The sequence below is a fragment of the Microcebus murinus genome, chromosome 15 (assembly GCF_040939455.1).
Source record: "Microcebus murinus isolate Inina chromosome 15, M.murinus_Inina_mat1.0, whole genome shotgun sequence".
In the NCBI taxonomy this organism is placed as follows: domain Eukaryota; kingdom Metazoa; phylum Chordata; class Mammalia; order Primates; family Cheirogaleidae; genus Microcebus; species Microcebus murinus.
This window is the reverse complement of record NC_134118.1, coordinates 5,281,950-5,309,849: the sequence shown is the minus strand read 5'-3', so window position 1 is coordinate 5,309,849 and position 27,900 is coordinate 5,281,950. Positions and strand designations below refer to the sequence as shown.

The 27,900-nt window shown below is 47.8% G+C and overlaps 1 protein-coding gene across 1 annotated transcript; it reads right to left on the bottom strand.

Moving 5' to 3' along the window:
• Positions 1–2,531: 2,531 nt before the first annotated feature.
• Positions 2,532–4,944, bottom strand: PPP1R3G (protein phosphatase 1 regulatory subunit 3G). Its single transcript, XM_012737709.3, has one exon. It carries the CDS (start codon positions 4,221–4,223, stop codon positions 3,141–3,143), a length of 1,083 nt encoding a protein of 360 aa, XP_012593163.1. The 5' UTR covers positions 4,224–4,944; the 3' UTR covers positions 2,532–3,140.
• Between the last annotated feature and the right edge of the window lie 22,956 nt (positions 4,945–27,900).

Genomic DNA, 27,900 nt, shown 5'->3' with positions numbered 1-27,900 from the left:
CAAGAATCTGTGAAAGACTGGGCTGTTTACAATATTTCATCAAATTCTGAACTTAGAAGATCTACTCTCCAACACAGAATAGGAGAGAGCAAAGCTAGGGTTCCCTTTCTAGCAGCTGTGTTTCATGCTCATTATATTATTAAATAGGTCATTACAAAATTTATCATTTGAACTCCAAAATATAGTTTTGAAAATCAATAACGGTTTCTATAGAAAATCTGCTGTACATAACCCTTAAAAATCTAGTTCTTATCTATTTTATTCTAGATTTAATAGGTTACCATTGTAAAGGATACTCGACAAGAAGATAGCTATTTTGATCATTAATTACCTTGGGCTCCTAATTTCATCCTAGTTTAATTTTAAATAATACAAAACAACCCAAAATATTGCATTATTGCTGTACAAACAAGCATTTTCAAACTTTGTTATAGGCTATTTATAATACATTACCAATATTTACAAACCATAAGAACAATACAAAATGTATTTACCTAGGTGTTGCTATTATGCAATAATGCACTTTTAAGAAATGGTATACCAGACTCAAGAACACCTGGGCAACACATGAAAAGGTTTGACTGCTTTTGTATTTAGTAACAGAAAAAATGGTGTCATTCTAATAATTGATTATTTTTATTGTTATACAGTTTTTATAAGCACATGTGAGTTAAGTATTCATTATTTCATCAATGTGACCATTTTTAAAAGTCTGCTTAACTCCAAGTATAAATTATTACTCATAAACTCCTGATGGATTTCTGTCGATAAATTATTTTTAAAATTTCTCACTATCAGTTAATTTTCAGAAACATGAGCAGGAAGGGACTGCTTCGCTGTGAGTAGACACCTTGTGGGCAGGATCAAGAGCCACAGCATTCCCGGAAGCCCTCATGCCGGGTCAGGGCAGGCGGGAGGTTGCTGCAGGTGAGGGGTGGTCAGGATGGAGAGCCGCCTGCCCCTACAGCCGCGGTTCCTGGGTGACAACTGCCCCACTCCCAGCTGCTACAGGGAAGCAGGCGAGCTGTGGCCCGGCTGCCTGTGGACAGACTCTGTGGACAGACTGCCATAGTCAAAGGGAAGTCCCCAAACCAAAGTTCAAACTAAATATTTTTAAAGTGTAAGACACATTCTAAGGCACAAAAATACCTGGCAGTTTTGTAGTGTGAAGCTAATTCAGATGGGTGCTATATTTCAGTTACACTGATTTGTTATTATTTCTTAGGTGCAAGAAGGTAGCAGGTGGATTCCCCTCCCCAGTATAATTGTACTTTGGTGTCTTAGTGTTTATTTTGAACAAGATTACTGAGAGTAATGGCAACGGTTTTTCCTCTACCCCAGGGAGGTTTATTTAAAGTGGCAAAATTCAAAGTTTAACTGCTTTATTAATTATAATTCTCAGCATATAGTGTTTTTTAAAAAATACTACTTCTCTAGAGTAGGGGTTGGCAAACTTTCTATGAAGGGCCAGACAGTAAATATTTTATACTTTGCCATATGGTCTCTGCTGCGTCTACTCAACTCTGTGTTGTGGCATGAAAGCTGCAGAGAATACATAAATGAATGTGCATGGCCGCATTCCAGTAAAACTTATTTAGGAACACTGAAATTTGAATTTCATATAATTCTCGTGTGTCACAAAATAGTATTCTTCTTTTGAAATTTGTTCAACTATTTAAAAATGTAAAAGCCATTCTCAGGTCACAAGCCCTACAGGAACAGGCTATGGGCCAAATTTGGCCCCTGGGCTGTAGCAGGCCAATCACTGTTCTATAGGGAAACAGTGAAACTGTCCCTCCTTAAAGACTACTATCCCAAAAGTAACTGCTTAGCCATGTGCTGGGAGATAGGAAGACTTTATTTAAAAAGGTGAATTACTAAGGTATGACCAAGGGGTGAGGAACAGCATGGTCACCCGGGATGGCCACTTGCGGCTCATGCCCAGCCACACCCTCTTGGTGTCCACAGCCAGCAGCAGCGAGGAGAGGCGGTCCAGACCCTGCACCACCGTCCTGCCAGGGCAGGGTGCCATCTGGGTCTGAGCAGCATTGGCTTGCTGGGCACATTTCAGCATCCCTCAAGTCACCACTCCCGGCAGTGGCTGAGCGGAACAGAAAGCCACAGTTCCATCCCCCACCCCCTGCACTAGAGTCCAGAGACTAGGAGCCCAGCTTCCCTGACTGCTAATGGCCCAGCAGGAGTCTACACTGCTGTGTGATCCGTCTACACAAAGGGGGCTGGGCTGTGTGTCCTGGCTCTGGCAGCTCACAGCCAAGGCCTACCAGGTTACTCTGGCATTTCAATTCACCAAACATCTTATTTTGGTGGGGGACAGAATGCTTTCTACATTTTAGCCCACTATGGGAAATCTGAGCCCTTCCACATCAGAGAAGAGGAATTAAAGAAAAGAACTTTGTAAATACTGTTGTTTAACAACGGTTAAAGTACACCCGTCATCAGCTGCCACAGACCACCTGACTGCCAAGGCCTCCCCCAAACGCACGGAGTAAAATACAAAGTACAGTGTAAAACAGTGTGCAAGTGGCCTTTACTTTTTTAAAGGACATTTGTACACAACCGCACAAGTAAATAACATTAAGTCTGGGTGAACGTTTCCCAGATCCCAGCAAAAAGAAAAGGACCTGGCCCAGCCCCCACGCGGTCTTCTCTGAGAAATAGGCCAGGGTGCAGAGGTGCCTCGGGCGCCACAGCGGGGCGCCTTCCCTTAGTGCACGGTGTCAGGACGCTTGTCCTTTACCCGGGGTCTCCAGCACGCTGCAAGGGCTCACGTACGACACGTAGAGTTAAAAACGGATCCCAAGGTCTTAGGACCACGCTCAAGAGTCGCGAGTCTTTTTCTTGGCTAAAGTTACTGCTGGGGCCAAGGCGATGTCTTCCCATTCCGACGCACGCTGGGCATCCTAGAGGCCGTCTAGGGAAGTACAAGTGGTCAGAGACGTTTGGAGCTTCGCCGGGGCTCACTAAACTCGCTCAGGGGTCGGCCTGGGGCGCGAGTTTATGGCTCGGCGGCTTCCTCTTTTCCCTCTACGCTCCCCTCACGCCAGATCCACAACGCTCTGCAAAGCGTGCCTGCAAGTCCCGCGGGAGGGCTGCCCCACCTTCAAAGCGCTCGCTGGGGCTCAGGGCGCCTCGGCTGGGCGCGTGTAGCGCAGCGTGTAGTTGGCCCCCGCGTTGTTGTCCCAGTACTCGCCCTGCGCGCAGCGGTAGCAGACAGCGAAGTGGACGGCCACGCCGCGCGCGTCCGCGTCCTCCTCGTCCTCGGACGGCAGGCTCGGGGGCAGGGACAGGGAGAAGTGGAAGCGCTCGGCGCCCGGCTCTTTCTCCGCATCCTCGGACTCTGGCCCGGAGACGCCCGCCGGCGCCTCTGGCTGCTGAGGCTCCAGGGACTCGCACTGCAGCTCGGCTGGCACGTCCAGAAAGGAGCGCCACTCGGTAAAGGTGTAGCGCACGGTCACGGCCCTCGGCCCGGGGCAGCCGAGCACCCGGCCCGAGCCCTTCACCTCCGCGCTCCAGGGCACCGAACACTGCACGCGCTCCAGGCACACACGCTGCCGCCGCAGGCGCTCGGCCGCGGCGCTCGGCCCGGGGAGCTGGAAGAGCGGCCGGAGCCCGGGAGGCGGCGCGGAGAGGGGCGCGGCCGCAGGCGCCGGGGCCAGCAGGCCCCCCAGCTGCTCCAAGTCCTCGGCCCGCATGGGGAAGCTGCGGAGGCGCGAGAGCACGGCGGGCGGCACCTGCGGCTCTTCGGCCTCGCTGAAGTGCTTCACGCTGGCCAGGCTCAGCCCCAGTGTGTCCGCGAACTGCACCCGCTTTTTGCATTTGGCGCAGCAGCCTCCGAGGCTGTGCGGCGCGTCCTCAGCCCCCTCTGCGTCCTCGCCGCCTAAGCCCAAGGCCTGCTGCTGCAGAAACTTGGCCGCCTGCAGTATGGGCTCGGCCGGCAGGGAAAAGGAGCGCGCACCGCGGCCGCGCCGGCGGCACTCCAGCAGCTCCTCCTGCTCCTGGGGGGCACTCTCTTCCTTCTGGGAGAGGGGCCTGTCCCCTAGCCGAGCGTCAGGGTGCCCGGCCTCCGTTGTGCCACCGCCTTCCTCCCCACCCTCCAAGCAGAGGACCTCCGTAGAGGGCAGCTCCTCGTCCGGCGGGGACTCTCCGGAGGGTGCTGATTCCGGCGCCTCCGAACTTAGCAGCTGCGCCCTGGAGGGCTCCATGACGCCGTCCTGCCCCAGGACTTGTCCGGGCGCGAGCGCGGACTCAAGACTCCTCCGGAGACTTAACTCCTCGCGCCTTTGAGGAGCGCACAGCTCAGCTCCAGCTCTTCCGCCCCGCGGCGAGTCGGCCCGGGCTCGGGACGAGAACGCAGTTCCACTTTGCAGCCGCGCGGGCTTTTAGCTGCCGCTGCCGGGCGGAGTGGGAGGAGGATGCGGGGCTGGGGCCGGCTCCCAGGCGACACCGCCTCGGAGTTGAACCTGCCCGCCACGGGGGAGGGCCGGGGGCGGGGAGGCGCGGACGCCGGAACACCTGGAAGCGAGTTCCCGAGTGCTCGGGTAGAAAGTGCTCGGGAGACGACTTCCTGCAGGTCGCAGGCTCCGTGTTACCCCCGCCCCCCGCCGCCCCCGCGGGGCTCGCGTCTGTCCCGCGTCTGGTGTGGAGAGCGCGCGCTCAACTTTCTGAGACCCGAGCGTGGACAGAGTCTTCCTGCCTATGAAGGTGGCCTGACGAACCTGCCCACCGGAGGGTCACCCGGCGGTCTGCTTTCGGCTGTCGCCTCGGCCTGCGGAGTCCCCGGGGCAGCGCGCAGCTGGGGAAAACTTGCCTGCCAGGAGGCTGGAAGGAGGCCTGTCCCGCGCTGCCAGAGCCGGAGCGCATCCCTTCCCCGCTGCTCCTGCCTTCCCCAAACTTCGGGGCGCCCCGGCTCCAGTCCCACTCGGAAGCCTGCCTCGGTCAGGCGAGCTCCCCCTGGGCGCTTGGGAAAGCCAGGAGGCCGGAGCTGCCGCCCCCATCTGCCCTGTGGCGACGGCGGCGGGGGCGGGGCGGGGACCCGCGGGGAGCGGACAAGGCCGCCCGCCGAGAGCCGCCGAGGCCATCAGCGCCAGGCCCCGGAGCACGCCCCCACTCCTCCCCCTGTCCCGCCCGCAGCGCCCGTGGGCCTGCGCCCAGGACCCCGCAGAGAGGGAGGCTGACGCCCATGCCGGTGCCACCGCCCCAGCGCGCCCTCCTCGCCCGCCCGCTGGAGTCGGGGCCTGACGGGCCGGGCGCCCTGGGTACCCCGTCAGTGCTGAGGGCTCCCCCTGCGCGCTATTATTTGCAGAACAGCCCTGTGAAGCAGGAATCGTGTTATCCCTGCTCTCACATGGGACACAAAGGTGTAGGAAGATTTATCATGGGCCAAGGCCCCACAGCTAGTTTGTGGTGGGACTTGAACCCAGGTAGCTTAGAGGGAACGTTTCCTGTCAGTACTAAGCCTGGGCTGGGGGTGGTGTCGTGAGAGGGGGACACTGCTGGTCCCGGTGCTGGATCTGGCAGGTGGTTTTATGCCCGGTATGGAACCCTGTGATTGCCTCCCTTCTCGGGCATGGCATGGCGCGGAGCGAGGCCCCACATACACCTGGAGTGCTTCCCCAGCAACTCCAAGATTTCGAAGTAAGACATAGTTTTTACATTTAAATGACCATTGATTGATTGTGAAGTTAAATACAAAATTCTCAGACTATTTTAAAGATAAAAATAGGACTTTAAAGATTCTAAGGTTGTGGTACCCCTTTGGGCAACAGCCTTCATCCAGGGCTGGGACTTGAGGGAGGTGAGGGAGGTGCCAGGCCACAGAATTTGAGGAGGCATCACGCTCAGTGTCATGCAAGGCCTGGCCCAGCCCTGGCCCACCCTCCTCTCTCTGGCGGAAATATCAGAGGCCTCTCACGCGGTGAGCTGCAGGGACCAACTCTGGTGCCAACTCGGCTCCTCTGGCAGGTGAGACGGCGCCATCTGACCTGGGCAGGAGGCCAGGGCCGCCTATGCGGGAGTTGAGGGGAGTTAACGGGTGGGTAACAGGTAGGACTGCGGGCAAGAACATGCCAGGCCGCACACTGGCTCTGTGAGGGAGAGGAGTGGCTGCGAGGGGCTGACAGAAGGCCAGCGTGGTCCTAGGGCGAGGGCAGAGCTGAGGGTGGAGGCGTGAGAGAGGCCAGCCACTTAGCCTGGAGCAGTGAGAAGCCATTAGAGGGTTTTGAGTCACAGATGTGATCTAGTGGATTTAAAATTTGAAAAAATCATTCTGGATACAGGATGAAGATCAGATGGCTGGGGCAGTCAGTGTGGACGTACCCTGATAGCAGGCTGTTGCGATCGTTGTAGTGAAGGGTGAGCATACCTAGGTTGAAGGACGAGGGTGGCAGGGTGGGCGGCTCTAAGAGCTATTTAGGAGTGAAAACCAATGTGGCACCCTTAAGGGACCCCATGGGGTAGCTGAGGGGGAGGAAAATGCCTCTCGAGAGCTGCTGGGTAGAGGCAGTAAAAGTCACTGGGGCAGGGACCACCAGACGAGAAGCAGAGGAAGGGTAAGACCATGAATTACATGTTGGGAGGTTGAGCTCAGGTGCTCAGGTTCTTTCTGACACCACATGGTGTCTTGTATAACACCAATTCTCTCATTTTCCAATGGGGTGTCCAACAATTCAATTCTGACTCTATCTGCCTAGAGTTAGTGTCAAAATCCACAAATTAAAGGCTCAGTGCCACAAAATGTCCCCCACTTCAGATGCCAGCTGCAAATGGGGTGCCGAGGGTACCCACATTTCTGCCTCACCAACTAAAAATGCAGGGCTCCTAAACCACCTCTGCCCAGGTTCAATAATGACTCACAGAATTCAGGAAAACACTTTACTTCAGTTTACCAGTTTATTATAAAGAGTAAAACTCAGGAATAGCCAAATGAAGAGCTATAAGGCAAATTATGGGGATGGGTGTGGAGCTGGCAAGGCCCCTCCAGGTGCACAACCCTTCAGGCACCTCCGTGTGGTCCCCAGCCCTGAAACTCCACCAACCTTGTTCCAAGACCTCAGGAGCTCAATCTCCACCCCCTCCCCTTTCTAGAGGTGAGTGGGTGGGCCCCAAATTCCCAGTCCTCTAATCACTTGGCCTATCTGGTAACCAGCCCATTGTGAGGCTATCTAAGGAGCTCACCCTGCCACCTCATTAATGTAAACTCAGGTGTGATCAAAAGGGGCTTTTTATATTAATAAATAACAAAAGATCTTTGTTATAACATCATAAGTAATAACAAATTACTTAACAAATAACAACATAAGCAATAACATAGCATCATAAGTAATAACAAATTTCTTCTTAGAAAAATCCAAGAGTTTTAGGATCTCTGTTCCAGGAACTGGGGACAAAGGCTGAATGTATATTTTTATTATTCCATGGTAAGTCCAGAGCTGAAAAGCAGAGGAGAGGAGGACTGAGGAGAGCCCAGGGGACAGAGGAGAGCCCAGGACTGAGCTTTGAGCAACTCTGACATCTGTAGTCAGGAGCACCTGCAAAAGGGACAGAGCTCGAGTGGCCAGAAGGGTTAGAGGGGACGAGAGAGAGTTGTTCCTCAGAAGTCCGGGAAGAACTTCAGAAGCAGAAACAGTAAGCACCCCACTTGGGGCCCATGGGGACTTTGGGGTCTGCTCCCTTGCCACCTGAAAGGTGCAGAAGCACTAGGTGTCCCCTGCTCTGGTACGCTGGGTGATGAGATGACTTCTCTCCCTGAACTTTCCCTAGGACAGGGCCCAGGTCTTCTCTATTCTGGGACCCACATCCCTGAGGTTAATAGTTAAATAATGCAACATGCAAAACAACTTTGAAATTTAGGCTATGTAGTCTACCCCCCTGAAATGTATTCAGTCCTACTTCAAATACCATGTGCCTCAGCTGCTAAAATATTTACTCCAGGCATCCAGAGGCTCCTAGCTTTACCATTGGTTCTGGTTATATTGCTGCATGACGAACCACTCCAAACACAGTTGTTTTTAAAAGTAAGAACAGCAGTTATTTTATTCATGAATCTGCAAGTTGAGCAGGGCTCCCTAAGGGACAGCTTGTCTCTTCTCTGTTTGAGTGATTTGCAGGCTGGGGCTGGGATCATCCTATCACCAGGTCAGGGCCTGTGCTGGGAAAAGTCAAACAATTCAGGTGAAGTCATCAGAAAGGAATTTTTCCCTTTGCATTGAAAGCAGAAATGGTGCTGGGCCCTTCCTAGGTGATATACCATGGCAGTGTTATTATACAAGCAAACCTTGTGGTCTGATTCCACAGGTGGCACCCGAAACACTTCATAAGGATTTTAGCACTGCCTTTTAAGCACACACATTTGCCAGATCACCAAATATTTCAAGTGGTTCCCAGGCCACCCTTGTGCTACCTGGGATAGTTCAACCTTTCCCCTGGTTACCCAACCCAGCACCAGAAATTGTAAGCAGGTAGAACAAAACTCTGGACTAACTTGGTCAAGTAACAAATCCAAGCTTATAGCTGCCAAAGCCAGAGAGCAGGCTTCCTAAATCAGATATTTCGCAATGTGTTCTGCTCTTACAAACTGACAGGGGCACGTGGAAAATGGAGGTGTGTAGTTGCCAGTATGACCAATGACAAAGGTCATGAAACACACAGGACCCGGGCAACTACAGGTTCTACTCTGACCTCATCTGTGAACAGCACTGGTATTTTGTTTTATGTGGCAAGAAGATATATAAAGGGTTCCCATCTAAATATTTGGGATTATGTGGACTTGGATATCTGGCACCTTCTGTCGCCATGTACTACACTTTAAATGCTAGCCAAATCACAAACTTGGGCTCCTTCATTCTTAAGGTAGTGCCACATAAACATACCAGATGAGATGGCTCTGAACACCCATTTGTGTATCCCCACTCAAAGTGCTTTTCAATGTTGAGGACCTTATTCTCCAATTTTGAAATCTGTGGTTTGGAAATGGCAATCCTGAATCTTTCCATGGTAATAAAATCAGAGTTCAATACCACTATACAAATACTAGAAGCATTCCAACGAGAAATTAATAGTTGAGCCTCTGCTGTACTCCAAATAGTCATGCCCTGGCTACACGGACTGCTCAGTGAGGAGGCGGAGCTTGTGCAGTCATTGGTAAGAAATTCTGCTTCCGTGTGAATCAGAAAGGGCAAATAGTGTCTAACTTATCCTTCTAAAAGATGAAGTTAACACTCTTTATCAGATAGATGAGGCACATCCATTTTATTGGACTCACCTATTCCCAGGATTGGGAAACTGGTTTAATGGGATATGGGGGAGAATGTTTAGGTTTTTTTCTGGTTACTTATTCTTGTTCCAATCTATGTTACTGTTTCCTTTTGCCCAGATCTCTTATCACTCAGCTACTGACCCAATTCTCTTCACAACCACCAACTCAGCTTTTAATATGTGACACTTCCTGTGAAGTTTCAGATAGGGGAAATGAAGGGGATTGGAACATGCCACCTCAAGATATGCCACTTTGGTATATTGAGCTGAAAGCAATTGAGAAGGTGCTGGAAGAGCTCTTTAACCTTCCCCTTTCCTACCTAAAAGCAGGGCATAAATACGTATGAGAAAGGTGCCCTATTGTACCAGGAGGAAGAGACTATTCTTATCACTGGAGATGGGAGTCAACACCAAGATGAATCTGTACAAACAAACCTACTAAAATAACCTTTGTCTTTCATCAGTTTCCTCCATATATTTCCTAGTTACTTTCTCACAATTTACTGACCTTAGCCCAAACCTGTTTTTTCTTTGTCTTGTCACATCTTCACAACCCACCATTCTTTTTTTAAATGGTCAGGTAAATTCTTAGGCCTATCCACTTTGGGTCTTTATTGCTTATAGGTCTCTGTGTACAAATAAGAATATTCACATTAGAGGATGTTGGTACTTTAAGACAGGAGTCTGCCAGCCTCCTCATTTGCCTGCAAACTAATAAACTTCTTTTTCCTTCTCCTCAAACCACTCATCCTCATTCTTATGATGCAGCCTTGGGGACAAGTGACAAACTTGAAAACACCAAGACAAGCTTGAGAAGAACAAGGTAAGTACAAACTGCCTAGCATGCCAGATTGTCAGACTCCATGTGAATATAAAGTATACCTCTGACGTTATAGTAATGAATTTCTAAGTCGGAGGTGTTGGATCCTAAAATTGGTCATCTAAGGTGACCTGCGATCTTCCTGTCTGATTATAACTAGCTCCATGAACAAATTTCAATGACTCTGTCCCCTATGTTTTTTATATTCCTCTCTCTTAACTAGCCACTTGATCTTTTGAATTGTTTCCCAGAAATGATGGATTTTATGCAAAACAAAGGAGTTGAGGTTCCAAAGGCCCCAAGGCAGGCTTCCTGACCCCAGGACTCCCCATCCTCCTTGACCTACCCCAAGACAAGTGGCCCCTTCTTTAAAAGGCTATGATCTGCATTAGTCCTACAGACAGATTTGAGGCAGCTTCCCTTGTTCTCCCAACAAGACATCTGTCGTATTAAAAAATGCCATTCTTCCTTGGGGAAAAAATTCACATTCAATAAAATTTGTATGCTTTTCTACCATTAATCTGCCTTTTGTGAGTTTAATTCTCAGGCCCAGCCACGGAACCTAAGAGAGTAGAGGAAAAGTCGTTCCTCTTCTACACCATATATAATCTGCCAAAGTATTTTTAAAATATTTAAACTTTTTAAATATTTTAAAGGAGCAAAATCATTTTAGAAATAATTCCCCTAACTCTTCTTTAGCTTTTTGAAAGAGATTAGCTTGCTTAAGTTAAAGCCACAGGGTTTAACTGCAGCAATGGAAACTTCCAAGAAAAATGCCTTATAACTTGAGAGGATCAAAGTCTAGAGCACCTGAGGGCCCATTTATCAACACAGCTGAAATATGGCAAAGAAATACACTTGCAATGAATTTGAAAAGCATGGCCATGCTTGCCTGGATCATTTTTCTCTCATATGTGTGTCTTCTCATAGAACTGAGGAAATTTAAGGGCTCAAAAAATAAAGCCAGGAGAAATTAATTTGTTTAACCAAGCCATGTAGCTGACCTAGAAGAGCCAAGACTAGAATGGTATCTAGCGTGGCGAACACTCACCGCTCACACCGTTTCCTACCGCCCTCACATAGCCCTGTGGGATGGTGGTGACTATTATATTACATCCAATTACAGGTCTCAGAGGCTCAGAGTGGGGAAATGAATTGTTCTAGTTACCTTGGTAGTAAACTGCTGAGCCAGAATTTGGATTGAGGCAGGTCTGGCACAGTGCTGAGCCCCATTGCAGCCCTCTCTGGGCTTCTCCTTGACCCTAGTGATGTTGCTTTTGGTAAAATAAATAAATAAAAGCCCTTTAGCAAGAAGGGGACTTCCCACTTTCCTACAACCAAGGAGATGAGCATAAAGATTTAAGGCTTTGAATTTTTATATTCTTAATCTCTTTGGCATCTCCACTTCCATGTGCTTTACTTATGTTTCTGATCAAAACGTTAACATGATTTGCATAATCTTTTCTCATTGTAACTTGTTAGAGTGGACTGGCATAAGGATCAAATCAAAAATTTTTCTGAAATTAACAATTATTGAAACTTTAAATCCTAAAGGGACCACTAGAATCGAGGTAGCTTCCTATCTATTAACACTTCAAGTCTTAATTTGTTCTATTTGTTTACTTATTTGGCTGTTATGCCCCTTTTAAGTCATTTTATGCATATTTCATTTTTGATTGGGTTTAGATGACTGTAAATACCAATCATGCTAACGCACATAAACGCATATGTAAAAACTTAAGTTCTTAATACACGTGAGGTGATTCTAACTGATGAACAGAAAGAAACTGTAGGGCCCAGGACCGACACCAGTCTCCCACCCCCGCACCGCCGCAGGGGTGCAGTTCTCGTGCCCAGCGGCCTTCGGCTTCTGGGCGGGAGGCCTTCATTTGCCTTCTCAACCACAGAAGGAAAGGTTAGGGAAATGACCAAGTTTGGCATTTCTCTTTGAAGGGAGGAGGGCGGGAACCCCACATCTTGTATCTTCACTGTACGACATGCACCTCGTCTCCTCCAAGCCCTCAGGAAGCTTGCGAGGTGAGGAGCGGGCCTGCCCGGCACGCATTTCCCTTCCTCCCGTCCGACAGTGCCCGTCCCTCCCCACGCACCCCTGTCTCAGGGGAAGCTGCCCCCACCGCAGACAGGCCTCTGTGTGATCCGAGAGCAGCCCCCACCTATGACTGCTTAGGGCCGCAGCACTAAGATGCGAGGGGACGCCTGCAAGGCGGCTCCCAAGGAAAGTTTCCTTTTCCCCCGAGAAAGCAAGAGAAGATACAGTCTCGTATGCTCCCCTGCACATTGCTGTTGCACCCAGAGCAGTCGCAGCCACCTTGCTGCTGTCAGAGATGAGATGATGACCTTGCCAAGTGGAAGGTACGAGAACCAAGGTCCTCCAGGTGATCAAGTGATGGAGCCCGTAGGTCAGTGCTTCCCAGCGAGGCAGCTATTGGGGTTTCTGCAGGATAACTCTTGGCTGGGATGGCCCGCTGCGGACTTTCCAAGATCTTTAACAACCCTGAGCCCTACCCTCAAAAAGCTGCTAGCAGCCCAGGAATTGTGACAACCAAAAATTCTACACCTCTGCTTCCAAACACCCTCCTTGGTGCAGGTACCATCGCTGCCCCACAGGGAACAGAGGAGCTCTGCCTCTGGGCCTCCTAGTATGTGAGATAAAAATATCACCTCACAGGCTGAGCCAGCTTGAGTTGAGTTTCCTGCTGTCTGCAGCCCAGCATGTCCTAACAGGAAGGCATTATTTTAATAATTTTGAAAAGAAGAATTAAGTTGAGCCTCAAAGGGTTCAGGGAATGGGCTCAAGGTTACCAACGAGTTGGTGGCAGAACCAGGACTCGGCTCATGGTCTGATTCCACAAGTTGGCTATTGTATCCCTGTTGACTGTCAATGGAAAAGAAGCCAAACTCTGTAAAATAATTTAAAGAAGTTTACTCTGAGCCAAATTTAAGGACCATGAGCCAGAACCACACCCAAGAAGCCTTGAGCAAGTGGACTTGCTGTGGCTGGGTTACGGTTTGGTTTTATACATTTCAGGGAGACAGGGGTTACAGGTAAAGTCATACATTGGAAGGCATACATTGGTTTTGGCCCCAAATAGTGGGACATCTCAAAGGGGAGGAGCACTTATAGATTATAGGTGGGTTTAAAGCCCCTCTGATTTACAATTGGTTAAAGAAATGAAGCTTTGTCTATGGCTTAGAATATTTCAAGATCAGATAAGGAAGTCTGTTAATCAGAGACAGGCTAACAGCCATATGTTTGTTGCGTGAATTGAGGACCAGCAGGTGTGTCTTGCACAGCCTTAGGCCTGTCAGTGAGTTACAAAGGGTGTCTACAAGAAGGGAGGGGGCATGAGGAGGCAGGCATGACCTCTCTCTCTTGACCCCCAACTCAGTTTTAGGGTGTTCCTTTGGCCAGGAGGGAGTCCATTCAGTCAGCCAGTTGGGGGGACCCTTAAGATTTTATTGTAGTTCACACTAATTTTCCCTTCAGTCATGCGAAGTTACTCCAAACTTTACCATTCTGAGTTTTCTCTTTCTTATCAATTTGCTCCAAATAAGCAAACTTGGTAGGTTTGTTCAGTGGGAAAAACAAAACCAAAAGGCAACAAAGGACAGAGTAGTTATGTGGGAGGAAATACACACACACACACACACACACACACACACACACAACATATATCTGCTTGGCATACTTCTGTAAAGATCCATAACTCTGGTTAGCAGGGGTTGCCTCTGGGGGTGGAGTGAAGGGGCCGGGTGTGAGGTGGGAGGGAAACTTACTTTCCATTGTAGATACTGTTTAAATTATGTATCTTGTGCTAGTATCTTGCAATTTTCTAAAATAGTAAAATTCAAAAAGCAATTGTAAATAAATCTTATGTTGTGTCTATTTTAGCACAATTTCAAATATAATAAAAAAATTTTTGAAAAAGCAATGTAACACTCAACATTGCTTTAGTTGGATTCATTGCAACACTGACTTCTTCCCTCTCATTGGCTTTCTTTGGCCACTGGTCTTACCTCTGTGCCCACTGCTCCTTTCCTTACAGTGTTTTTCTGGCCCACTCTGCTATTCCAGATCACGGTTGCCCTCTGGTCCTTTGGTGCAACTCTAATGGCAGAATCCTACCTGTCCCCTGCTCTGAGCCCAACAGCATACACCTACCGAGTATAGTCCACACTTCTCACTGTGACATCATCTGACCCCTGCTTTCCATCCTCCTCTTCTTCATCCCTGTAAGAAGTCATTTTCCGCAGAGCTCCCCTAAAATCCCCCTGGGCTGATGTGACTCCCAGGCCACTTGCTGCAAATCTGAGAAGCTGCACTTTGACCTGTTTTACACATTGAAATTCCCTAAGATTTTGTTTGAGCAAAGACCTCCACAGCAAAACAATATCATCATCACCGCCACCACCACCACCATCATCATCACTGTTATCACCACCACCGGCATCGTCAGCAAGACCATCACCAGAACCACCACCATCATCATCACCATTATCTCATCATCGTCATCATTACCACCACCACAGCCATCATCATCATATTTTAAAACCAGAGCCCTAGGGAAAGCTCTTCCAAATCACTTCCTTTTTAAAATTATTTTTCCCTCCTCTACTCTGAAGGAACAAGTCACTTCCTTTACAAGTACTTATACTCTTCTCACAGCCTGGACCATTCTTCCCCTACTGCCAGTTATTGAAATTACCCAGTCATGAAGGCAATTTACAAATTTTACCTCCTTTTCTGCCATTTTTCTGGATCAACCTAGTCAGTAATGATGGCTTTCATTCAGAGGCCAAATTATGTTGAAAATACTGAAGCTGAAGTGTCCTTTGACCCCTCCCAATGTATTTGTCCTCCCAATGTATTTACATAGTCATGCTTTTGTAAAATTTGCAAGAGTAAGGGTTTTAACTACAATCAGTTAAGGTCATCTGTGTCAGTTGCTGTCGAAGTGGCCATGGCATTTTGGGGATCCAAATGAGGGGCAGGTGAATAGGGACAGATGAGAGGCAGGTGGGCTTAATGGGGAATGGGCAGGTGGTTTGCAGGCTTTTGTGTGTCCACCTAAGGCACCGTTAGATATTGGAATGGTGTCAGGATGACTTCCAGGATGCTCCCATGGCCTGCTGTGCCCACTCAGCCAGTGGCATGGCAGGAAGGTACAAGGCCAGAAGCCACAGCATCATATGAAGGTGTCCTGGTGACAGGCAGCTCCCACCTGGCTCCAAAGGATGCCTGTGCCAGCTCCTCTCCTTAGTGTAGGCAGGGCCCAGAGACTCCGTCCTGCTGGACAGTGACGGGCTAACACTCGAGTGTCAGGTCTCGTGCTAACACTCTCCCTTGCCGACATTCTGAGGTAGCCAGCCGCTGCGCTGCGGGATGCCTTATGGGGAGGCTTACATGGAAAGTCATGTTTTTTATGGTGATCATGTGAAATAGAACACATCAGATTCCTATGTGTGGGGCACAGACCTGTACTACATTTCATACAGCTGATATATGAAGGACTTTTCCTACAATACTATAGAGGAAAATGTATTATAGAGACATGTCGTGCAATTAATAAAAAATTACGTTTTGTGAATTTGTGATGTTTGTGGTATCCGTCGGCTATTCAATTTTAAACTTTGTTATTTATTTTCTCATTCTAAATAAATATTCATTTTATAACCTAATTTTTATTTGTAATTTTATAAGCTTTTTCTTAAAGCTTATAAAGCTGTCCCCCCTCCCCCCACCCCCACAATTATAGAAGTTGCAACCTCTACATAATCTGGATCTGCATTTTTTTTTAAAAAAAGGACTTATCTTTATTTAAAACTTTGATGTTTTGTTACTCATGGATTTTTGCATTGATTTTGATTTTTAAAATATTATTTCTCTTGATTGCTGAGTTTTCTGGCCCCGCTCCCTTAAATTTGGTGCCCGAGGCAAGTGCCTCAGTCACCTCACCTGAGTCCTCACAAGCCCTGCTTGTCAGAGGTGTTTGAAAGGTAACTGGGGAAACATTTCCTCCTCAGCAGCCAGCCCTTGGGTTAAGGTTTAATTTAACGTGGTTTTGAAAAATTAATATATATATATATATAATAACATATGCCTTATATGCACAGAGTATCATTGAAAAGTTATCCAAAAAACTAGTAGTAGAATTTGCTGTGGGGGACGGAAAATAGAATGACAGAGAGAAGAAGCTTGCCTTAGAAACTTGTCTTAGAAAATGTAAATTTTAATTTTTAAGGTAAACTTTCTTAAGATAAACATTTTTCCTTATTACAAAGAGTAGATTTCTCAAATTTGTTGCATTACTCTCCCTTTTTATGTTTTCCCTTAATACTCATATACAATGGGAAAATTAAAAACAAAGATAAAGTGGTAACAGGAAGATGAAACATTCATACTCTCACCATCTAGCAGTAATCCTGTTAGTTAATGTCTTGGTGTTTATCTTTGCCTATCTCTCTCATTTCCTCCTTGCATTTGGCTTCTCTGGCATGCTTCTTACCACACTGCCCTGGCTGGCCCTGACTTCCTTCTAGATCCTCCCTCACGTGGCACATGCTGCTGGGAGAATAGAGATTGTGTCTGCTTGCTTTCCCCAACTTTCCCAGAGTGTGGTACTGGAGGCACAGTCTGAACTAAAGACCTGGGAGACAGAATACCTGGCCAGGGCCATCGTTCCTGCAAGTTACATGACCACCCTGAGCTGCAGTTTTCTCATCTGTAAATGGGATAATATTAGTCCCTACTTCCTGCGGTCCCTGTGCACATTAAAACAGGAAAATTCATGCAAAGTGCTTAGCACAGAGCCCAGCATGCGTTGGTGCACAGTAATTGCTAGCTACCATTACTTATTAGCATAGTGCTTCATTTATTGATTGAACACATTATTGCATGCCCACTGTGTGACAGCTTCTAGGTGCTGAGGACACAGCCATCAATAAAACAGACACAAATCCCTGCTTTCTAGGAGCTCAGATTCTAGTGTCTGGGAGTGGGAGACAAACTACATGAAATAAACACATAAAACACCTGGCACAGGGAGAACGGTGCGCGCTGTGGAAGACACAAAGCTACACGCGGCACTCCTCAGACGGCCGCTTTCCCTCCCCAGCCCCCTCCCCACTCTCTCCCTGTCCCAAGGTCCCCTCCCAGTGCGATCAAACAGATCAAACAATGCGCGCGGGGTCTGACCTCTCCAGAAGGGCAGTGTGGACAGCGCGCCACGGACCTGCGCGTGACCGAGCACCGGCGGGACCGAGCCCAGGGCCCGCGGGACCTCGAGCCTGTGACGCCAGAAGGCAGCAGCAGGTGTTTTGACACGAGTTTCTCCCAGACGATCACAGTGTTTTGCTCCTATGTTTGCCACTGCCGGTGAGCGACAGCAGTGGCGCTGCGGCGTCCAGGGCCAACAGGGCGTCTGGGGGCAGGTGCAGCTGGGGGAGCAGATGCAGCGGGGCGGGGGGGGGGGGGGGCAGGTGCCGCGGTGGCAAGTGCTGGGGGGGGCAGATGCATGAGGGGGCAAGTACGGGGGGGGGCAGGTGCAGCAGGGGGCAGGTGCGGCGGGGGGGGGCAGATGCAGGGGGGGCAGGTGTGGCGGAGGGGGCAGATGCAGGGGGGGCAGGTGCGGCGGGGGGGGCAGATGCAGGGGGGGCAGGTGCGGCAGGGGGGGCAGATACAGGGGGGGCAGGTGCGGCGGGGGGGGGCAGATGCAGGGGGGGCAGGTGCGGCGGGGGGGGGCAGATGCAGTGGGGGGGCAGGTGCGGCGGGGGGCAGGTGCGGGGTGTTTACGGCGGCAGTCCGTCTGTCCAGTGCGTCTGCCAGGGCTTTTCACCCTGCTTACCTTTGCTCTGCTCCCAGGACGGCATTTGACGTCACCTTTCAAAACAGACCATGGCCTCGGCTTTGACCCCAGGCAGCGCGTTACAACAGAGACAGGGTTGTGAGGGAAAGCGCTGCTTGTGAACCAGCAAAGCCCAGCGGCTGCCGGCACGCTTGAGCCTGAGCCTAAAATAAACCAGAATGTGGGCAAGTGCGACAGCTTTCTAAAGGGCAAACAACTTAGAGCCACTTCTCCATCAGCACGTGCGTTCCACAGCGCCCAGCACTGTGACAGACGCCGGGTGCTCTTGCGAGAAGACTTTAAATATGTGAAGTCTAGTTTATTTCTACAATCTTCCCATACCCAAGCCTTAACAGGTTAGTTCTCACAAAGTGTAAATCCTCACACTGTATATTCATATTGAATCATTTTATTTATTTATGTTTTTACTATTAAGTTGGTTGATTCCTCCACACAGATTGTTTGCTACAACCTGACATGGGTAACATGTGTGTAACAGCAAAGCTTAAAAGGATTAAGATTTGTAATTTTTCCTTTTTCCAAATACGAAGTTTTTCACGAAAGCCACAAAACAAATCCATCAATTTCTCTATCTGGTAATCAGTCTACAAAACAGTCCCCTGTGAGCCTTCCTTCCTGGTGTTTACACTCCTCCATGACCTGTGTAACCAACAGGGACTGTAGAAGTGACAATGTGTGTCTTCCAAGGCTAAGTCAGAAAAAACAACGGGGATTCCGAAGCTCTACCTTGCTCTGGCGAGGCCGGTCGCCACATTGTGGGAACGCGGAGGCAGCCCTGTAGAGCAACCAGCAGCAGTTTACCAGTCCTGTGAGTTAGCCCGCTTGGAAGTGGATCTAAGCCCTCAATGGCTGTATCCCTGCAGACATCTTCACTGCAACCTCGTGAGAAACTGAGCCAGAACCACCCTAGTAGACCACACCCAAATTCCTAACCCTCAGAAACCGTGAAATTGTAAATGTATGCTGTTGTTTAGCTAAAGACATTGAGTTTGAGGTAATTTGTTACACAGCAATAGATAACTAATGTGTTCTACGTACATAAATATCTGTAAATGCTTAGCAAAGGTCAGAAAAATGCACATAGGGAATGTGGTGAATTTGGAGAAGCTGCAGTAGCAACAAAGAAATTAATAAATTAATCTGTATTGCTTTACTTTTTCTCCCAGGTGCACATAGCTGTGTTTCAATGGTATAATTAAAAAAAATTTTTAAGCCAAAACTTGGAAGCAACCAAAATGTCCTTCAGTAGGTAAATGGGTAAACAAACTGTGGTACATCCAGACAATGCATATTATTCAGCAATAGAAAGAAATGAGCTATCAAGACACAAAAAGACATGGAGGAAACTTAACCACATACTACTAAGTGAAAGAAGCCAATCTGAAAGTGCTACAAACTATATGACATTCTGGAAAAGGCAAAACTATGGAGACGGTGAGATCAGTGGTTGCCAGGTTTGGGGAGCAGAGAAGCATGAAGAGGCAAAGCACAGGGGATTTTTAGCACAGTGAAAGTGCTCCGCGTGGTGCTGTAACGGTGGATACGTGATGTCATGTATTTATTAAAGCCCACGGAATGTGCAATACCAAGACTGAGCCTTCATGTGAGCTATGGACTTTAGTTAAGACTACTGTGTCAGCCGGGTGTGGTGGCCTGCACCTATAGTCCCAGCTATTCCAGAGGCTGAGGCAGAAGGATCCCTTAGACCAAAAGTTCAAGGCTGCAATGAACTATGATCGTGCCTCTGAATAACCACTGCATTCCTGCCTGGGTGACATAGTGAGACCCTGTCTCTAAAAAAAACCCCAAAGCAAAAACTCTTCTCAATTCACACATTGGAGGTGAGTGAAAAGAAAAAGAAAAAATAATGTTGTATCAAGATTGGATTTTGAATGTTCCCAACACAAGAAGTGATAAATGCTTTAGGTGATAGATATGCTAATTTGATCATTACACATTATATACATGCACTGAAATTTCGCACAGAACCCATAAATATGTATAATTATGTGTCAATTAAAAATAATAAAAGCAAAAAATTTAACTTTTAAAAAGATACAATGAAAATAATATATCAATATTGTCTCATCAAATTGTCACAAATGTACCACATTAACGCAAGATATTAACAGGGAAAACGGTGTGAGTGGGCTGGCAAAGGGGTTATGGGAACTCTGTACTTCCCATTCAGTTTCTCTGTAAATCTAAAACTGCTCTAAAAAATAACATTTATTAAAATTTTTAAAAAACAAATTTTAAAAGATGAACAAAGACAAATATACAAACCCAGATATCACATCTAATTTTCCAGGAAACCAAATCAGGACTTGCTGGGACAGCAACTTTTCTGAGCACGGTGGGAAGGTTGATTCATTTGTCCCCTGTATTCTGCCAGTTTTTTCTTTCAGCCAGCAGATGGGACAAAAGTTTAAAAACCTTGACTTTGGAATGAAGACTATTCTAAATATGTATTAAATACCTGCCTTGTAGGCATATACTGTTAAAACATGCCTCAAAAAGCCAGAGATTGAGATGGACGCTCACAAAGTTCCAGGAGGCTCTGGGGCGCCCAGCAGATGTGAAGGAGCGTGGCGTGGACCTCACACGCAGCTTCCACCGCCGGAGGCAGCTCCCGGCGCAGCTGCACGCCAGCGCCTTCACCTGCAGGCCAGCTTGGCCAGCCGGTTCCTGGGACCAGGAAAGGCCCACTCTGTGGCCAGGTTGCCAAGATGCTGGTGGGACCAGAGAGATGAAGAGCATTGTCCAGGGTCCGGGGAAGGTGGGACAGTCACTGGAAGAGTACCAGGGCAGGGGTCACTTAGGGTGCTGGGAGGGGCCAGCCTGGCAGCGATGAAGGGATGAGTGTGGTCACGGTGACGGATACGCTCCCCCATCATGGGCCACGGCGGTGTCCATCATGAGATCTGTGGGGGGAAGAAACTGCACACAGTCTGGTACATTGTCACTCACTCATTGAACAAATGTCACTGTGGGCCAGGCTCGGCCTGGGGAGACAGAGGTGAACAAGCCTGAGTTCCAGTGACAGTGGCAATTATCCTCCGGCTGGGCTCAGACCGGCTCCAAACAACCACCCACACGAGCGTGTAAGACAACGGCCAATGGCGAAAGTGCCGTGAAGAAAATAAAGCAAGGGAAGGGGACAGGGAGGGTGGGCTGGGGGAAGTGGCATGGCGCAGCGGGTGGTCGGGGAGGCCTGGGGACTGGAAATAGGAGGTGGACTAGCGTGCCTGCTAGGACCTCAGTCTCCCCAGAATGGCACGTGGTCTCCCCTGAGGGCACAGTGGATCCATAAAGGGCTCGGCCATCTCCTGGCGCACTGGTCCCCATCTCCTTAGATAGTGCCATTCTAAGTGCCTTCCCAAAAAAAAATAATCTAAGCTTGCTGCCTGGCTTACCTCATTGAAAAATCCTATTCAAGATGACATTTTATTGAGGGGCTATGTCCACAAGTCATGCCTTTTGTGCCTGTTGAGAAGGGAGGTGGAGAGATGGGAATGACCTCCCGGGAGGCTGGCTTGTGAACAGGCAGTTCCGGTGGCCTGGTGGTGGAATGGCCACGCCACCCTCCTCCACGGTCCTCTTGACCGTCAGACAGCACCGCGGGGGTACTGCCAGGGGCCCTTTCCCATGAGACTTCCTCCTTCCCTCCCCCTCCTGGCTTGCAGAAGGCTTTGGTTTGCCATAAATCCAGCAGTTGCATTCATCAGAGATCATAGATTCTAAAAAGTGCCGCCTCTCCATATGGTACAATTTCAGAAATCGCCTGACAGAAACTCATGTGTCATTTGCTCACAGAGATAAATTTTGTCCTGAGGGTCACCTGGGTCCTAGGGAGGTGAAGAACCATCCTTAATAAGGATGAGCTTTCTTCAGGGTGGTTCACATCTGTAATCCCAGCACTCTGGGAGGCCGAGGCAGGAAGAGTGCTTGAGATCAGGAGTTTGAGACCAGCCTGAGCAAAAGCAAGACTCTGTCTCTACAAAAATTACAAAAACAAGCAAACAAACAAATAAACCAAACACTAGCTGAGGGTGATGGTGCTCACCTGGAGTCCCAGCTACTCAGGAGGCTGAAGCAGGAAGATCGCTTGAGGCCAGGAGTTTGAGGTTGCAGTGAGCCATGGCAATGTTACTGTACTCTAGCCCAGGCTGGGCAGCAAAGCGAGACCGTGTCTTAAAAAAAAGAAGAAGCTGTCAGCAGCAGAAGTAGCTGGACAGCCCCTAGCGAGGGAGGCTTCTAACCCTTGCCGCCATGGTGCCTCATGGACACCATCGCTTTGGCCATGCTTGTCTTGGGCTTTTATTAAAAAGAAATGGTGAATTAAGTAAAATAGTGATGCAGAAGAAAATCAGAGAAGTCGTGAAATTAAGGAGAAACGACTATTATTAAGACATTAAAATGATAGTATTTTAAACCAGGAGAATAGAGGGAAGAAAAAGGCAACATATCAATAGTAAACATCCTATTACTGTGGAGGTGGCACAAAAGTACCAAAGTTAATTATACAAAAGTTGAGCCGTAGACACATGTATCACGTTTCCAGCTGATAACATCCTCAATTATGGCATAAATATTCAGTCTCTGGTGTTCATCTCCCCAGTGCTCTGTTATTCTTTGCATGTGAACTCATTTTTGTGGGTTTGGGGAGGGAGTCCCGGAGCCCCAGTTGGTAAAAATGTTGCTACAGGATGGAACAGTATCAGGCTTCCCTCTGCCAGTGTCGCTGGGGTTTCCATGGCTGCGGGCCTGCTTTTGTGTTAATTTTTCAGATTTTAGTTCCTGAACCACGCAGATACTTAGATTTGGATCCCAGCCCCCAAAACACCTGTACCTTTTAGCTTTTGCCATTGAACACACATCTGACCTGCTGAAGCGCGGAAAGTGAAAGTTTTGGGAGAAAACTAATATTTCTACATTTGTTTCACTCGTGGTTATAAGTAGAATTACCTCTTTCTGTTTTAGAGTTGCTTACTATTTTATATAAAATAAGGGGAAAATGCACTAGAATATTCAAATAATTGTGAAATCCCAATCTCATAATCGTGAGACACAGGTGGCAGTTCAGCTCAAGCTGAGCCATGGACAGGCTGGCGTCTGTGCTGGGTGGCAGTTTCTGTAGGCAAATTGACAACGCTAGTGAATCTCCTTTAGGATAAAGGAGATAAGACGCTAACGCTGACAAATAAGTCAAAATCACAGAAATAGGAAAATTGAAGGATTAAGAATGAATTAAACACTAAGGAGGTGAAAGTAAAATACCCCCACATATAGGACATTTAATTTGGTTTTAAATAATAAAACTAAACATTTAAGTGAGATACAATATTTAGTGGAATAAATATTCCACTTAATAAAAGGTACAAAAAAGTGTAAATTAGCTACAGATAAACTTAACAAGAAATACATAGGCTCAAGTCTGTATATTAAAGAAAACTGTGTTTCTACTGAGAGACACAAAAGAAGATATAAATAAATGGAAAGACCTACCCTGTGCTTGGACAGGAGGAAACAATAGGAGAGAGAGATGTCAGTTTTTCCTAATTGAAGCCACAAATTCATTGTGATCCCAATAGAATAAAAATATTTTGGAGAAGCATATCCTAAAACTTATGTAAAAATATAAGAATATCCAGGAAAAGTCTAAGAAAACTTTTTTTTCTCAGAATGAGAATAGAAGAGGGTTGGTCCCAAAGCATATTAAAGTGTTTTTAAAGCTATTTACTTACTTTAGATTGGCCCTGACATGTGAATGCACGAATGGGTCAATGGAAGAGAATAAAGAATCTGGAAGTAAGTGCAAATACCCATGTGAACTTAGTGTATGTACTGTTTTTATTTTTAATTTTCTGTATATGATGATGTTTTGACATCTTTAAAAACAAAGATGTTTTGACATCTTTAAAAAAACCTTTCTGGCTGGGGGGAGACTGCCCCTCCTGGGGCTAGCCAATCCTCAGATGTGCAAACCAACCCATCCAGGGCCAGACCCCTCTGGCCCTTACACCCCAGGAGGCAATATTCCTCTGCCTTAATCATCCTGAGGCCATGCGCCTGGCAACTAGAGACCACTTCTGTAGCCCAAAGCCCACTGGAACTATTCAAACCAGGCAGCCCTAAACTGTTCACCGTGCCCTGCCTTTCCTCTCCTGGAAACCTCGGCTTTCCCTCACTCCTGCTGCTTCTTCCTCTGCCCATGCTAAGGCTTCTCCATGTGGCCCTGCATGGTGTGCCCCTGTCCCCAGGGCCTGAGAAGGCCACAAACTGCTTTCCTGAGCCTCGCCTGTGTCTCCTCTCGTGGTTACACCTGACTGGCCCTCACCTAGGAGAACACAGAACAGCATGTGATGACAGTGGCATTTAAAATCGGTGGAGAAAATACGAATCACTTAATAAATACTACTGGTATAACTAGTTGTCTACGGGGAAATCTAATTCTCAAGATAAATTCCAGATAGATTAAAATTTTTAATGCGAAAATCGAAACCCAAAGGGACTAAGAGAAAGTATTAAGAGAGAAAAAACATCTCAGACTGGGAAGACCTGGCTTGAGCAAGAAACAAAACCCAAAGCCATACATGAATTTACCTGTAAGGCACAAAAATTAATTTACCTGCATAAAAATCCAATGTTTATTCATGGCAAAAATTATAATAAACAAAGCCAAACACAACAAGTACGCAGTTAACAATATTCTCACCACCCGTGACGGAGTGCGCCCTCTTTCAGCGCAGCATATTAATAAGATCTAGCAATATTTTCAAAGCAAATAGTTTCAACTTTACAGCTCTACTTCTAGAACTCGATCCGACCCTTTTGTGTGTGCATACATGTTTCTACTGAAACACTGTAACAGGAAAACTTCACGTTCTGTGAAAAGGGGAAGGTTCAATACATCGTGCCACGTTCATAATTTATGTTGCAGGGGCCGAAGGAAAACTTCTTCACCCTCTGAAGGTTCTCTGAAAATCAACTGACGAAAGGCAGATTAATAGAAAACGCATAAATTTGGGCATGAGGTTTTGATAGGAAGAAAAATTCCGAAAGAAGAAACTTTTTAAGAGAATTTTTTGGAAACTAAAAAAAAAAGGATTACTAGAAAAGGCACACAGACGTATGAATGTGCACGGCGAGGGGTGATCAGAGTGACTGCCCACCACACAACGGGGTACCAGTGGTTATACACCCACACTTCTTCTTGGGAAAGGAAGATGGGTAAGGTGGATGATTTTAGGGGGATAGTGAATGATTTTTAGGGGGATTCAATGGACTTGAAGAACATACGGTGGCCTGGGACACAGTCTTTTGGGCCCGCAGAGCAGACAATGGTTTGTGACAAAAGTCTGTGCAGGAGTGTTGACAGACATCAGTCTTTCTTCCTGAGATACGAGTTCAGTTAATGGAAGCTCAGGAAAGGGACCAGAGGTCATTGTTTTCTTCTTTGCCTGGTGTGACTTCAGGCAGGTAAAGGGAACTTCAGAGAACAACTTCACCCTGTGCTTCCAGAGAGACCAGGACTGAGACAGGCCGGTGGGGGGGTTCAAGGACCTTGAGGTTGCTTCCGTTCAGCATGTCAAAGTGCCATGTTTTGTTTCTGAGCCCCAACAATGTTAAGGACACCGCTCTTACAAATGCTGGAGTAGCTCTTTGTTCGCTGATATGAAAGAATCCCCAAGATGCAGGATTGAAGAGAAAACATGAAAGCCCTGAACTGCGTGACTCGCGAGCTTCTGCCGGTGCAGTCAAGGCGCTTGTGTCTGCCCTGCACAGCGGCCGGGAGGACACACCGGAAGCAGGATCCACGTTGCCTCTGGTGACCGAGATTAGGAGACCAGAGGTTCTGCTGGCTTTTAATTGTAAACACTTTTTATCCTTTTCAATGTCATCAAATGCTTTTAGTACTTTTTAAATTAAAAGCAGTTAATAAAAAATCAGACCCAAGTTGGAAGCAAGAAGTTTTTACCTTAAAAGAATATACAGGAAATTAAAAAGAAAAAATGGAAAACAAACAAGCATTAAAGCAATTTGATACATAGACTAGACTAGCGTGGAAATATAGGACTGTGAGACCGAATGACGTGTTGATAAAACAAGAAATCACAGGGACTAAGAAAAAAGTGAGGGGAAAGACAGCAGCTGGAGGCAGACGAGCAGTGTCCTCTGCGGAGGCCACCGGCTGGACACCGGGTGCCCATGGTCCCCCAGGGACACTTGACGCCGCCGAGCCACATAGGGCCGGGCTGAGGCTCAGAGGTGGAAAGAGGCAACGAGGGCGAGGGAACCCAGGCTGGGGGAGGGGGGTGGACACTCGAAGGTCCTCCAGGCGGGCTGGCCCTGGCACTGTGGCTGCGGTTTGGAGAACACTGGCTGAGCGCGGGAGTGTAAGTCACAGACGAGACCTTAGCGCACCTGCTGCCACGGACGGGAGAGAGTGGGCCGGGACAGGGGGCTGGGGCTGGGGCTGGGCAGAAAGCGCGCAGCATCCAGGTTGGGCTAGCAGCTCTGGACAAACGTCCCCTGTCACGCTGCGCAGGACCCGTTTCCAGTAGTGACCCTATGACAAAGAGACGTGGTGGCTGCAGTGGTCTCCTCGGACTCAAGTCCTGTCTGTCTCCAGGCAGAGAGAGCCGCATTTGGACTCTGCACAGGGTGGAACCCTAAGAAGGAAACCCTGGCCCTTGTGCAAGTGGAACAAGAAAAATGTAGCTGCATTTGGAACCTAATGTAGGGGAACGGGTCACACGAATAACCGAATAAAGACTAGTGAAGGTTTCACCCGGAGTGAGGGAAGTTTGGACTCCAAAGCAGAGGAGTCCCTTTGGGTCTTCCACACTGGTCTCCTCTGTCCGGGGTTGTGGTAGAGGGTGGGGTGGGGTGGGGTGGGGTGGGGGGAGCTTGGGAAGTCTTTGGGCGCCCCCTCCAGGTTAAAGTGTGCGCAGGCTTTAGCAATTAAGGCAGTTCTCAATGTGTGGTCCACGGCACCCAGGGGTCCTGAGTCTCTTTGAGGAAGGTATGAGGGGAGTGTGAAGTCGAAACTATTTTCATAACAGTGTAAGGCATTATCTGCCTTTTTCACTTTGTGGACATTTGCACTGATGTTATAAAAGCAATGAGAGGTAAAATCTTGCCAGTAACACTTTAAAATATCCTGGATAAACCAATGAAAATGAATAATTCTACTAAATCTCAACTCTTGAGTGCACATCTTTTTGACATTCTGTGTGACAAAGTAGGAGGCACGTAGAGAGCACTTCTACTACCCAAGATGAGGGTTGCCGTGAGTGAAGCACCTGGATGATTGAGCTGTGGGTTGAACTGGCTGCTGTTTTCACAAAACACTATTATTTTTACTTAAAAGAATAATAGGTAAACTACAAATATTTGAACTTGGGCATCTGGTAGACATTTTCTTAAAAATAATTCAGGTGGGCTTCTGACTTCAATGAGAACAAATGAAAGAAGGCGTTGCCTGGCTGGGCGCCGTGGCTCATGCTTGTAATCCTAGCACTCCAGGAGGCTGAGGCGGGAGGACAGCTTGAGCTCTGGTGTTCGAGACCATCCTAAACCAGAGCAAGGCCCCATCTCTACTAAAAATAGAAAAATTAGCCAGTCATGGTGGTGTTTGCCTGTAGTCCCAGCTACTCAGGAGGCTGAGGCAGGAGGATCGCTTGAGCCCAGGAGTTTGAGGTTGCAGTGAGCTGTGATGATGCCACTGCACTCTAGCCTGGGTGACAGAGAAGAGACTATGCCTAAAAAAAAAAAAAAAGAAAGAAAGAAAGAATGCTTTGCAAATGTTTAAATGTGAACCTGAAGGGAAAATGATAATTTTGACATACTTGTATGCAGCTTCCTGGTACTTAAAGAGTGTTATAATGAGATCACCAGTGAAACAAATGTGATTTT

What these genes read in the sequence shown, in the direction of transcription:
- PPP1R3G (XM_012737709.3), bottom strand. Translation starts at nt 4,223, where the DNA reads ATGGAGCCCTCCAGGGCGCAGCTGCTAAGTTCGGAGGCGCCGGAATCA.